The sequence below is a fragment of the Folsomia candida genome, unplaced genomic scaffold (genome assembly GCF_002217175.1).
Source record: "Folsomia candida strain VU population unplaced genomic scaffold, ASM221717v1 Fcan01_Sc006, whole genome shotgun sequence".
NCBI classification, from domain to species: domain Eukaryota; kingdom Metazoa; phylum Arthropoda; class Collembola; order Entomobryomorpha; family Isotomidae; genus Folsomia; species Folsomia candida.
The window spans coordinates 8,667,250-8,680,210 of NW_019091198.1; the positions used below are offsets into that span (position 1 = coordinate 8,667,250).

At 38.2% G+C, this 12,961-nt stretch overlaps 2 protein-coding genes across 4 annotated transcripts; both read right to left on the minus strand.

Annotated features, from left to right (window-relative positions):
* Nucleotides 1–158: 158 nt before the first annotated feature.
* Nucleotides 159–7,659, minus strand: LOC110851074 (anoctamin-4). Of its 2 annotated transcripts, XM_035853265.1 has the most exons (18): nucleotides 7,050–7,659; nucleotides 6,344–6,489; nucleotides 5,602–5,784; nucleotides 5,133–5,225; nucleotides 4,345–4,374; nucleotides 3,253–3,404; nucleotides 3,079–3,184; nucleotides 2,883–2,981; nucleotides 2,600–2,805; nucleotides 2,367–2,530; nucleotides 1,878–2,290; nucleotides 1,653–1,799; nucleotides 1,429–1,592; nucleotides 1,215–1,357; nucleotides 938–1,143; nucleotides 753–855; nucleotides 494–669; nucleotides 159–424 (listed from the first exon to the last, which is right to left on the minus strand). In XM_035853265.1, the coding sequence occupies exons 1-18, from the start codon at nucleotides 7,486–7,488 to the stop codon at nucleotides 206–208; spliced, it is 3,189 nt and encodes a 1,062-aa protein (XP_035709158.1). In that variant the 5' UTR covers nucleotides 7,489–7,659; the 3' UTR covers nucleotides 159–205. The 2 variants fall into 2 exon arrangements, with proteins under 2 accessions (XP_035709158.1, XP_021954402.2); XM_022098710.2 differs by lacking the exon at nucleotides 4,345–4,374.
* Nucleotides 7,660–11,431: 3,772 nt separating this feature from the next.
* Nucleotides 11,432–12,898, minus strand: LOC110851367 (BLOC-1-related complex subunit 5). Of its 2 annotated transcripts, XM_035852681.1 has the most exons (4): nucleotides 12,761–12,898; nucleotides 12,370–12,653; nucleotides 12,112–12,293; nucleotides 11,432–12,034 (listed from the first exon to the last, which is right to left on the minus strand). In XM_035852681.1, exons 2-4 carry the CDS (start codon nucleotides 12,569–12,571, stop codon nucleotides 11,630–11,632), a joined length of 789 nt encoding a protein of 262 aa, XP_035708574.1. In that variant the 5' UTR covers nucleotides 12,572–12,653; nucleotides 12,761–12,898; the 3' UTR covers nucleotides 11,432–11,629. The 2 variants fall into 2 exon arrangements, with proteins under 2 accessions (XP_035708574.1, XP_021954800.1); XM_022099108.2 differs by having other exon boundaries at nucleotides 12,370–12,837.
* Nucleotides 12,899–12,961: the final 63 nt, after the last annotated feature.

The window sequence follows — 12,961 nt, forward strand, 5'->3', positions numbered from 1 at the left end:
CGTTTCAATTTTCATAATTGGTTGAAATTTGATGGTTTTCAAAGTGATTAGTTTCTTCAAAATCAAAATCTCATGTGACGATTTCAAGACTATGACAATCCCAATCGGACGCAGTCATATTAAAATATTTTTATGTGGAAGAACAAAAACAACGAGAATTTTTAAGCACATTTCCCAAATTTTATTTTTTCTCATTTGCAATTCATCAATTAAAAATAGAAGTTCTTCTCCCATTTTTCGTTGTACTCAAAGTCATTTCATGCTGACTTATCTGAGCTTCCTCACCCCTTCGTAACTTCGCCAGGTCGCTCTCATACAACGCTTCTGTGGCGAGAAGTTTCTCTCTCTGAATTTGTACACTAATTTCTTTTGGTACGTCCGGAATTGCGAAAGCCATTATCCCAGTTAGTGCAAAAGCTAAATGCTGAAATTAGAAAATTGTTTTTTCTTATAAATTATCACTCCAATTATATCTCCAATTTAAATTGCATACCTCAAACGCAGCAACAAAAGCCAGTCTGGCAGTCTGAATGTGCCAGTAACGCGGTGAAGGTGTGAATGGGTGGATGTCACTCGCATTTGTGTAATATCCTCGGTAATAACAAAACTCCTTTGTAACGTTGTTGACCATTCGCTGACTGCTTAGGGTGTAGTTTGAAGTTGGGTATTCTTTGGATAGAAAATCATGCAAATATTGTCAATTTGTGAAGTTCACGCGAGAAATTTTGCAAATTGCATACTTTTGTACTTACGAGACAAAGAGGACTGAATGTAACCTGTAAGGCTACCATGATCATTCGTGTATTTATACACCAGTCTTGGGATGATATCACTTGTGTAAGCTATGACGAAGGCCTGTTTAAATATTCATGACGTCAACAAATCGATTCATGACGCTTGGTAAGCGAAATTGATAATTTTTGCTTTGAATCATTACATTTGTGACGACGGAGGTGTATGTGATTCCTTGTAAAATTCCATACCACGCTCCAATATCCTCCACACGTTCTGCGAGTGGTCGTCGCATTTGTGTAATCCACTTGTAAGCATCCAACCGAATCTCGACCACGTTGTTCAACAGGGCAAAAAATGGGGCAAGGGGGAAAGCGGCCACAAATAAGGTGACGAAACCATATTGGATGACTATCAGAAGTCATGAGAAACATTAGAAAAATTTTCTAGGGCAAGTTACAATATTTAATTTGGAAAGGTACCCATTTCTAAATACTCTTGGAATAAGGCGAGTTGATCCACTTTCTTCAGGTTGAAATCTTGCTCCCATCTGGTAAAAAATACTGGAGCGTCTGGATCCACTGCGGAAGCATATTTTATACGACGGCACCAATTCGAAAATTTCCTGCAAGTAAATTTCCGTTTTTATTTGTATATTTCCGCTTTACATGAGCTTAAAATGTGATCAAATCTTACGGCATAAAAATCTCCATGAAATTATTAAAAAACTGTTTCCCCACCATAATAATGGAAAGTTGGATGAATAGCTCTGAAAGACAGCCTGCAGGATCGCACATGTCGCCCCTAATTTTCTCAAAGCTATTCTTTGAATCGTCACCAGGATGACGGAAAAATCTTCCCTGTACACATAATTGTAAATTATTGCGGTTATGCAGTAACGTAAGGACGACAATAGTTACCTTGAAGAATGCAATGTAGATCAGGTACGAGTAGTAATTGATGAATTGGAAAAGAAACATTTTGAAAGTAAAGCTGTCTTCGTACTCCGTTTGAGTGCGAGGATATTCGCTGTTTGTGAGCCAAATTGCCACTTTGAAGTACACCCTCTGAAATATGATACACAAATTCGTACTTACAGCTTCAAGAACTCTACATATAAAAATACTGTCAAAACTAATTCTTACATTGTGGAGGAATACGACAATGACCAGATTGATAATTGCGGCCGACACTGAAGTAATAATTTTGGCATTGTCTTGAAAAAACTCTCTCCGCGTGTCCGACAAGTCCTCTTTCTCATCGTCATCCGTGTAAAGGAGACTCATCATGACCAATCTGTAGATGATGATTCCCACCACGACAAAGCCGACGATGAAGAGGAGCAAGAAAACGAGCGAGCTCACGATCAGCATTCGAACAGCTTTCCTCCAAAATGATAAATATGGCTCGGGAGCTTTGGTCACTGGATTAATTCGGAAAGTTTTCACCGCAGCTTCAAACTCGGGACGGGGTTCTTCTTCAAACTCGTAGTTTCTGAGATCCCATTCCCACGAGATCACGGCGTGCTTTCTTTTCCAAAATTCCAAGAAGGATGTAGCTGTAAAAGTAGACGTAGTGGAGTCATTTCTTTATGCAAATAGGTATATTTCATAAATTAGGGCACTTTTCCTTACCCCAAAATGCCATAAACACAGCGAAAAATACTGTAGCCGGGTTATCAAAGAAGTAAGTAAGCTTTGAGAATGTGCATGAGTCGGTGAGTTGCCACAGCTCGCATTTTCCGCATAACGGACACATAATTATATTTCCGCCAATTTCTTCGTCGCAGATCTCTTTACTAAATTGGTCATCGAAATATTGTGCATTAAATTAATCAGGTCTTCACATAAATAAAATTATTGCTTGCCTCGGCGTATTGTAATCCGTATCTATCGTCGCTACGCCAAACATGAAGCATAGAATTCCCACGATAGACGCTGGGATTAGCATGGACGTATAAAATCCCAGCCATGCAAAATATAGAGCTACTTTGTCCCCGAAATAGCGACGAATGAGCCATAATGGCTGTTTTTTGTACCAGTTACTAAAATGAGCCCACTCGGTGAACAAAAGCTATGTAAACAGAGTATTTTTTTAGTTTAAGGTTACATAAGTTATGTAACATAACTCTAAATACTTTTAAAAATTACCCGACGATCGTTGGGATCGTTATCTTCATTATACGGTCCTTCATGCAATGGAAATGAAGCATTAAATGTTTTGTCATTTAATAATCTTCGAATTCCAGTCTGCAAAATAAAGTTAACCATTTTTATTGCTGTTTTATAACGAATTTAAAATGAAGGAAGCACCTCCAACACACAAATTTACCAATTGCACACCCACCTTTTCGTCCCCTCCATCATCGAAGCGTACCCTGGTCATGATTTTCCACGCAATTTGACTTCTTTGAGCAGGAGTGAAGAAAGTCTCTCGATCTTTTATGATAAAACTGAAAATTTTAAAAATTAGCTTAATTTCACTCTTCACATTTTCATAACTTCGATCCATTATATGTACCATTCTTCTTTTTGTCGGGAGAAGGACGCCATGAAAAACGAGGGCTCGGCCGGTATGAGCTGATGATTATAATCAAATATTTTGAATTTTGATCGGATTTGTTTCCAGCATGTCACCTCCTCTAGAAAGTCCTCTCCACTCGGCTTATTGTCCTATTTGTGTAGAACAATTATTTAATATGGGACAAAAATATGGTGATCAATTCTCATGCTTGGCCAACTAAATTGAGTTATTTATTAGTTTTCTCTACATTTGCATAATATTTTGAAACTGCTTTGAATCCACCATTTTTACAACATTTCGCTTTCTCTACTCGAAGCCAGCAGCAGTATTGTGCAGCAAATTATGTATTTAACTAATTAGCCTGCTACACAAAAGGTTACGTTACATAATTCCGTCTAATTAGCTATTCTAAAGGCCGAACCGAAATCGTGCAATCTAATAAGTAAATAATTCTATGTATAGATGACACTTTAATTACAAGCACTTAATACGTCAACAATATTCATAAAATATTCTAAAATCCAATCCAAAGTAGAGAAGGTAATTAAGAAGAAGGAAGAAGATTTACACGGGTAACATAAACATGCATTGTCACAAATACCAATAATAAATAATGCGACCTTTAATAAGCAATGAAAATTTGCACAGTAATGAGCGTGGTAGGCGTTTTAAGTGGTTGGCGATGTTCCCTAATTGACACATGCGTTTGGCTTCCTCTCCCAAAACTGCAATTCGGAATTGGGCAAACAAGAATTCCTAGGTAAATGCTACATGGAATTTTCCCCTTATTATTACATAATTGTGTCCTCATAAGACGTCCTCGTCACATGTGTACATACGTAGCGAATAAATAAAATGGGAAATTCGATAAAAAGGAACACGACCGTCCATCCCGTAATTAGCTATCCGTGTACACAAAACAGGTAGGAAGTAGATCAAGGAAGAACATCTTTAATAATGATTGCTACACAAAAATTGCAGTAAAATGGGAGAATTATTAAGCTGTAAGCAAATTTTCTTGGCTGGTGAAAGTGGTGGTGGAAAGTCGGCATGCATCACAAGCGAGACAACAGGAGAGAAACAACATACCCATGCTTTGTACGATATAGAGATGAGTTTCTGTAATAATTTCCAGAAGGATTGATTCGTTGGTTGGTAATGCGGCACAAGGAAAATTGAAAGTCATTAATAAGTCAGCATTGTGTGTGTCTGTGTGTCTACAGGTCATCAATACTGCGGTATTCCGCAATTATGTGGGCCAGGTGTACAGTTATAGGAGTGGTTTGATGGTTGGTTGGTTGGTATAACAAGTAAGTAAAGGGTGTATATATACTGGACATGTACGTATCTAGTGATATCTAGTGAGAATATATTTGGGTTTACCGGGTGCACCCCACAATTTGTCGGAGTAGAAAGGTCTCCAAAGTGTGGATGTTGTTGTGTTGCGTGGGTGTGTATGAAATTATTCTCAACAATGAGCCCCTCATCGTCATGCTGACAATGGAATGAAAAACATTTGAATAATATGATGATATTCAATCTGGGAGCAATCCGGTTTACTCATAAATTGATACATAGGCGTCACAGGAATATATAGAATGAGGTGTTGGTGTACATAAAGTTTGAGTGTTGGAACGTTTAGAACATTTAGAATGTACGTATTTATGCTGTGAAAAACGCTAAAGATAGATTTGTGGGAGAAGGTGAAGAAGAAGAAAAGAATGGACATTGTAAACAAATTATTTAACAAAGTAGTATTCCTGGCTTATAATTATTGTTTCTAGGCACGCAAATATTTTTTCTGTTTTTTTCTTATTGAGCAATGTTTTCCCTCAAATTTTTATCATAATGGAAATCTTCAACAACAGAATGATTACCTTTATGGGCATCTTCATGTTCATGATTTCAGCATATTTGGTCAGAACTGTCCAAGGAGCGTGAACTTTCACAAAGTGAGTTTCGTGGTTAAGCTGGAAAAGACAATCATAAAGTTTCAGATAAAAACAGGTATTTATGTAAAAACACCTTGAATATTTTTGACATAGTCAATCCCTTCCTGTCCAATGATTTAGGTTAGCAAAAAACTTTGCGTGACATGAGTTTTCCGTTGGACATACATAATGTTTGTCAAAACTTTAATACTTTAAAATACAAATACGAACCGTCTGACGCAAGCAATTTGTCTTTTGTTTAGGTTTTGAGGGACACAAACGGACATTTAATTTGTATATATTGCATGTATGTATTTTATACCTATTCCTTCACACTGCTAAAACCAATCGATAAGTAGGATAGCATGCAATGCCTTAATGCAACTATGTACATACGTATGTAAATTATTATTACCCTTCTTTTTGTTGGGTCGGGATGTTCGATCTCAATTTCGACGCCTTCGTCCACTAAATTCTTTAGAAATGTTTTCCGTCTTTGTTCTTTTAAGAAGTCCAAGTCTTCCTCAAACACGAGCATCATATCGATGCGACGTTGCTTATCCTTGAAGTATAAGCTGTCCGGTGGGGTTTCTAGGTCCTATAAAAGTTAAAAAAAGTATGTCGCATGCAATAAAGTCGCATATAAATCCGTACACGAGTATCCTTGCATAATGCTAGAGACAAATTAGCACAATTTAATGACAACTCATGTCGAATTTGATATCGTAAAACTTTCTAATTCTAAGATTGACCTTCACGGTAGATAGATGGTACATATGCAATATTTTATGTATGTATGGGGTGCTCTACATTTGAGGACATTAGTACTGGGCATGAAAAAGGGGCAAACTGAAGGTAAAACTTGTTTATGTGTACATGAAACTTGGAATCCTCCCAATCCCGTTCAATTGTTTTATAATTTACGCGTCCTTCAACACCAATTTGTGTCAGGTATGCGCACATTTTGGTTTAATTGGCGAATCACGAAATCGCAACTACTTGCCCGCATTAAGTGGCGACGGGTTTCATTCTTCAATCGGGAATAATTAATGAAACAAATTTCCCTTAACGCGTGATGTGTAGTCGTTATCGTGTCGTTATCGGTGAGATTATAGACACTTGCTGTATATTAACGATCAATTAAATTATTAGTGTACCTTAATGGAATGTCCAGAAGGTGGACGGTTCCCCTTGCTGGGTGGCGAGCTTGGTTTTCTGTACTCGCTTTCACCACTATTTGAGAATATGATGGCATTGTGAGCGATCCCATTTTCATCGCGTTCTTCCAAAATCTTTTCAACTCCTGCACATGCACAAATTTCCATCAATTAGAGACATGCACACGAAATTGTGAAATATTAACAATTCAAGCAGACATTGACAATTGATGAATTTTATATTCAGTTGCACCTGCAGTTCGGAAATGTATTTTTATATATTCATAAAATATCCTTACGTAAAATGAAGAAAAACATGTTTTCATCTTTACGTAAGAACATTTATCATCAAACATTCACAAACACAGCAAGTGGTGAAAACATGTCAGTCAAATTCATTTGACTGGAGGGGATTGTTGTGATGTGAATAATTCCTTTGTGCTTTTGACCATGAGCAATTGAATAGTACGAGCTATTTGAGGCTGATATGCGCTTTGCTATGCTTTATACATAAATAATGTCTGAATCAAAAGGGAGTTCTCCTATCTGCATGATCAGTGCAATGGTTGGAAACATGCTTCGTGACAGACAAATTTTTTTATAGATGAGATACATCTAAAGGTTCTAAATTGGATGAAAAACATGGCGAAAATACCCTTCCGAAAAACTCCTTGGTCTAAATTGTAACTAAAAATCATTTGCTCACCTGGTTTTTTGTACTGTATAAGTCCTAACTGGTTAATAAGCTGTTTGGCGTTCTCCGCGTTGACAATGTCGGGTCCGGCCTCGGTCACAAATTGTTGGCTGATCGTATGCACCAAGTCCCCATTTTGATGATAATGCCCCTTATTGTCTTTGGCCGAGAAACGGTTGAAATGCGACTTTTGAAGAATATTGTGCTGGTTATTTTGAGCACTTTGAAGATTGTGGGGTTGCGGCTGAATGTTGTCCGAGGTGTAGGCCGACCTTCCTCTGTCAATCCAGGCAGGAAATTCTCTCACCACGATGTACGGCGTGGGACCGTGATGGTTTACGGCATCCCCGCCTAAAGCAATACTTCCCACGGATGATTCCAAGTCATCCGCGTCCTGTAGCTGATTAGAAACCGAGTCAACCTCCGACTTCTTGACATGCATCATATGCATTCCTTGCAACAGATCGAATAAGTTTGAGGAAACGGGGGACAAAACGTGTCACATTTTCCCTTAATCTCTGGTCTACAAGAAGAAGAGAAAACCAAAACCAACCAACCAACCAGATGGACGGACGGATGAGTAAGACTGGAGGTGATCAGGAGTTGGCAGTGAACTCGCCGAAGCGACTGGTGACACTGGAGTGGAGAAAGTTTTGCGAGTTGGGAAAAGTTGGGCGGTGCAACAACAGTCGGAATTAGATGTCAAGTCCACGGAATGAATGTAAACCGGGTTAGTATTTTGTATGTCCATCCATACCTTTTTCCCAAAGTAAAACCGCTTCCACACCACTACTTTTAATGTCGTCATCATCAAATAAGACAATAATTGAGTACTTGAAGATATTTAATGCGCACATCATTTTCTTTCACCGTGTGATTTCTCCGCGACGAAATGATGCTCAGTTAGGAAGTATGGAGTGCAATTGGAAAAATTGGTCTGCACTTTATTATAAGTATTATATGGTTGGGATGGGTGTGCAGGTATGTATGCATATGTTTATGCTGTTGAAATATGCAATTATAATTAGGCAAATGTAGGAAATACCTCAAATTCCGTCTTAAAACATTTGTGCAGCGTAATTTGTATGACGTATTAAGAGTTCTAATTAAGTCGAAGCGCAGAAAATAAAAATAAAGTCAAGATTTTATTACTAATTTGGTCGTAACGAACAATGTCGTATTATCTTAACGGTTGTTCCACAATCCAGCAAAGGAAATGTCTCAATTCAGTTCAAAATAGTCAGACGTAAGTCTGCTCCATATGCATGCATTACTACTTTCGTGAAATGTGAACTTGAGCTCAATTGTAAATTAGTCCATCCAAACTCACGCACTTTAAATTAAAGAGGTATTTCAACTTCCAGTTTGTTCAGGAAGTCTCAATCTTCTTCAAAATTGATCAATTTGCCCTTTCCCCACGGATGTTTAGATTGTTGCACTTAGGCAGACACGAGCCCATGGAATAATAATAAAAGCATTTAACGATTAGATAGAATATTGCATATTGATTGGGTTTGAACTTGCATGAAAAAATAGTGATCAATACTGATTCATTCATATTTAATGTTCTTCTTACTTCCCCGTGCAGCATTTAATGAAGAAACATAAGTACTATTATTCCCTTCGACCAACAACTACTTGTTATTTCCTCGTGTCCATTCATTCGAAGGATTTCTAATCTCAAAAGAAAGTCTGAACACAAAATAAATATTCACGATTGTTTCGCAACCAAACCAAACCTCGTGGCGTATTGTTTCATAAACTTGAATTCCTTGGCGGAGCTGACCATATCAATTGGACAATCGGGAAGGATCCCATTATTTTATAAATACATGGAACAAGTGGCAAGTAGGCGAGCATTGGATTGCCAAGTGGTAGATTTGTGTATTTGCTTTATAATGGAATTGAACATAGTTTACGACTCTTGTCATGCTGCCCAACAAAACGACGACGACTTGAAGTAGGACATTTGTTCGTATAAACGAAGGTCTTTGTCTCTCCAGTATTTGAACAATAACGTCGTGGCAGTGTCGAGGAGGTCGGTAAATATATATTTTGCACCACACAGGTGTAGATTAGAGATTACTGACGTTGCTTCTTCTTTAATGTATATTTTCCTTGGTACATACATATGCATAAATATCTACCGTGTCCTATTTTGTTGACATTTCATTATCTTGACAAACTCCAACAACCTCGTCACCTTTCACTTGGTTTGCTCTATTCCTGTCCTATTATTCCCTTTGTCGAAACATTAATTTGCCCGAATATAATCGCAATAGTTCTCGGTCTAATTAATTGACGTTTATTTTAACCATCTTGACAATAAGAATAAGAAGCAAGAAATGTGACAGGTATGACCTTCCCGTGGATTTAATTTCTTAACAAGGATGCGAAAATAACATTTTATCGAGACCTTTGTCATATACGTATCAAAATGAAGCAGCAGGGGAGAATATTTGTGGAATGGTATTTATTAATTAAAATTGGAACAAACAAGTAGTTCAGGGCATCTATTAATTACCATTACACACACTTGCAGCCAAGTCATAAATTATGTGGCATGCAACCATCAACTGTACTTGTTCGTTCCTAAGTGGTCTCATTTTAGGAAGATATTCTCGCTGCATGAGTTGACGTGTTTATAGGTTGCTCTCATATTCTCCGGTAATTGGCATCTGGAGATTTATGTACGTTGCAATTATCGGTATGAAGAGCATTGAAGACTGTGGGGGCTAAATGGGTAGGAAATCGATCCCAATAATAGATCCGGATCTCAGGCAGAGCTATAAGTGTTCCAACCTTTGCATCACATGGTGCTGTTATGGATTGCGTATGCATGCACAACACAAGTTAGACGCATATCCCATTAGGTGAAGTCCATCTTTAATGACCAGCGACCATACTTGGTCAACGATAAACTGCTTAGCTTCCAAGCTACGAAAGCAATTTACAGTTTGTTGTGTAACAAAATGTAAAATGAGCGAATTCTAATCGGTGCAGCAATAATTATTGACAATTGCTCCGTGTAATTGAGGTATTTGGCTAATCGTAAACTCAGTAAAGTGGACTGCACATTTGGCAATAATAATTACAATTTGTGAACTAATAATATACATCATTTAACAGATATCCATACACGTTTCGTTCTTCATTAAAGGGACTAACTTGTATTTCTACAGGATTAATCCAAGACCTTAATCTGCATTTCAGAATTACAAGTTCAAATTTCAATAATTTTTAGAAATTAAATTGGTTAAAAACTAGCACAAAATACTGTCGATAACGTTACGAAAAAGGCTCATATCGAGGAACCCATATACAACGAATACTTATTTACTTACCAGTCCATTTCAGCTCATGTGACATAAATCGAGAAACGTAAATCGAGCCTGGCAATCGGATTCAGTCATAATGACGCCTCCGTCACTGGCTGTGGGACATGGTGACCTTTTCCGTAGGTGGACAAATACTACCACGCTTTCTCAATACAGCTCCTCCACTTTCTTCCTTAGATAATCAGGTTGGCCTGATTAGTGGTAAAACTATGAATGACGCATATCCTATCCAATCAAGAAGAACAAGAAACAATCATCCCCTCCTGCATAATCTCACTGCATCAACATTCTTAACCAGCAAACGATAATGTGGGCGTTTTAATATTCTTTATCGATGGTTTTTTTTCTCGTACAAGTCTCTTCTCAAACAAAAGAAACGATTTGCATGAACGACACGAGACAAGTACTTTTCATAAATTTGTTAACTGACTGCTCCCCATATTTGTCGAGACCTTTTCCTCCGAAGAATGTGTAAGTGGAGCATCAATGTCTCCGTAGTTGGAGAAAGTAGTTGCTTTATTGGATTGTATGTTAAGGTTGGGCGCACTGGATGGATACTGAGCACACTTTCATTTCAAGGCCTTATAAAAAATTCATTCATCTCTATTTCGCATAACATTCCACTCCACTACTCGAGGAGGAGCACTAGCAAGCAAACACAGTGGCGTTATCTCTCCTCATCTATTCATGCAATAAACTCGGGGATACAACAACTGAATCGAAATTTGTGCCATATTCTCCATCACGCAGAGAAAGTGGAAAATATAACAGGGTAAAGGCGCAAGTTCACCTTAATGTATGTCTTTCAGTGGTAGGACAACGTTTGATTTTGCCCTTTCCGCATACTAGATGAGCAACGAGATAAGGTTCCGAGTGCAAAATAATATGTGCTGAATTGACAATCCAGTTTATTTTGCGATGCAGCATTTTGATCGTCAGCAGATATTTGGTTTGGTAGGCGGTGAGATTAGAATAGCAAAGTTTGGAATGTGCAAGTTCTTGTTTTGAATAAGGAAAACGACGCATTTTCAATAATTAACCAGAGCGATGAGTAAATATCGGGGAATGTTGTGAAATTCAATAATCACCGTTTTTATTTACTTTGTTTTTGCTTGCCTAACGTGTAATTAGGGCAGTTGATGATAGGCTCATTGGATATTATAAAGTTATCATGAACAAATGCAGAGGCTAGCTAGGCTTATTATTTTTGAATAATGTATGACGATCTAGATAGATAGCGATCATAATTAATTATTATCCCGTTGTCCAAACAAATGGCTCCAGTCGATCGTCCACGGCAAGCATGTTATTTAACGTTTCAATTGCTTCGATCGTCTTATTTAGAGAGTAGTGACAGGCTGATAGGTTTTTCGTCAAGTCTGATATTTTACTGAAAGTTTCTAAGTATCGTGAAAATGTTTTTTCTCTATTATTGAGAATCATCGTGATATGATACACTTGGGCGTCAGTCTCCTGAATCTGTAGGGAAAGTTGGTCTTGCTTAGCTTTCAAGGTTCGTTCATGTCTTCCGAGACGTTGTTGGTATAAAAAGGCGATTTTGAGTAGGGAAGAGGGGTCGATCTTTTCCGAAATTTCGGGATTTTTCGTCCACGGTACGCCAGGCTTTTCTCGAATGATGGGCGTAAAGGGAGGAATGTCCTGTAAAATAAGCAAGACATGCGCTATTGTAACTATTGGAATTATTTATGACGCAAAAAATACTGTTTAAAACACACATCTAGCCGTTGATATAGAGGGTCCTTCTCCACCGTTGGGATTTCGCAGGCTGCTTTCACGGTCACAATGCTCCCCACACTTTTGGCTTTATTGTCACGTCTCTCACGATTTATGACTTTGTCCCGCGTCTTGGGTTTGGCGTCACTACTTGTCCACTTGAACTTTCGATCGGTACTAATCTCTGCAAAGCAATCATAGACTTTTAAGTTACATACATTATTAAATGCGTGTCTATTTTAGTACTCAAAGTTGCAAACCTTCACTAATTGGCCTCGTTGCTGTGTACGACACGTATGGAATGTCCGAGTCTGAACAAATACTTGGCCTTGGAGAGGATGCACCTTCATATGATTTATTCCTTCTGAATTCATTGTCCTTGTCGGCTCCTGCCGAATGTGACCTTTTCGGATTCTTTCCCTTTCTCTTCCCACCTCCCTGCGAGCTCTGTTCTGACCCCATTAACCTCAAGCGATACCTTTGCTTGAAATTTAGGCCATGTCGTCTAACGTTTCAACGCTAATTTTCAAAGTGTCAGATATCCCTATTATGAATTAAAACTATAACCATTTTAAGGTTATAGAATATAGTTGCTAATTTTGGAAGATGACGTGAGGAGAAAGCAGCAGCAGCCAGCTCACCCGTACTCACCCGCCAAACCCCGAACCTTCACCCAGTTGGCCAAACCGAATTCACACTTTCTCCGGCCTTGGTTGCAGGAAAAATATCAACTCAATTGAGTCATAGGCAGGGTCACCCGAACCGAAAACTATGCAGTCTTTGTGCAACCAAGAGTCGTACTACGTAAACTGCCGTCTTTTCATGCTGCATAATGCCAAAGAAAGTCAGAAA

Coding starts and splice junctions, on each gene's coding strand:
- LOC110851074 (XM_035853265.1), bottom strand. CDS start 7,488: ATGCATATGATGCATGTCAAGAAGTCGGAGGTTGACTCGGTTTCTAAT. Junction 4,375..5,132: donor ACATGAAGATGCCCATAAAG/GTAATCATTCTG, acceptor AAATTATTACAG/AAACTCATCTCTATATCGTA. Junction 1,593..1,652: donor TCTACATTGCATTCTTCAAG/GTAACTATTGTC, acceptor TTATGTGTACAG/GGAAGATTTTTCCGTCATCC.
- LOC110851367 (XM_035852681.1), bottom strand. CDS start 12,571: ATGGGGTCAGAACAGAGCTCGCAGGGAGGTGGGAAGAGAAAGGGAAAG. Junction 12,294..12,369: donor AACGAGGCCAATTAGTGAAG/GTTTGCAACTTT, acceptor ATTGCTTTGCAG/AGATTAGTACCGATCGAAAG. Junction 12,035..12,111: donor CTCTATATCAACGGCTAGAT/GTGTGTTTTAAA, acceptor CTTATTTTACAG/GACATTCCTCCCTTTACGCC.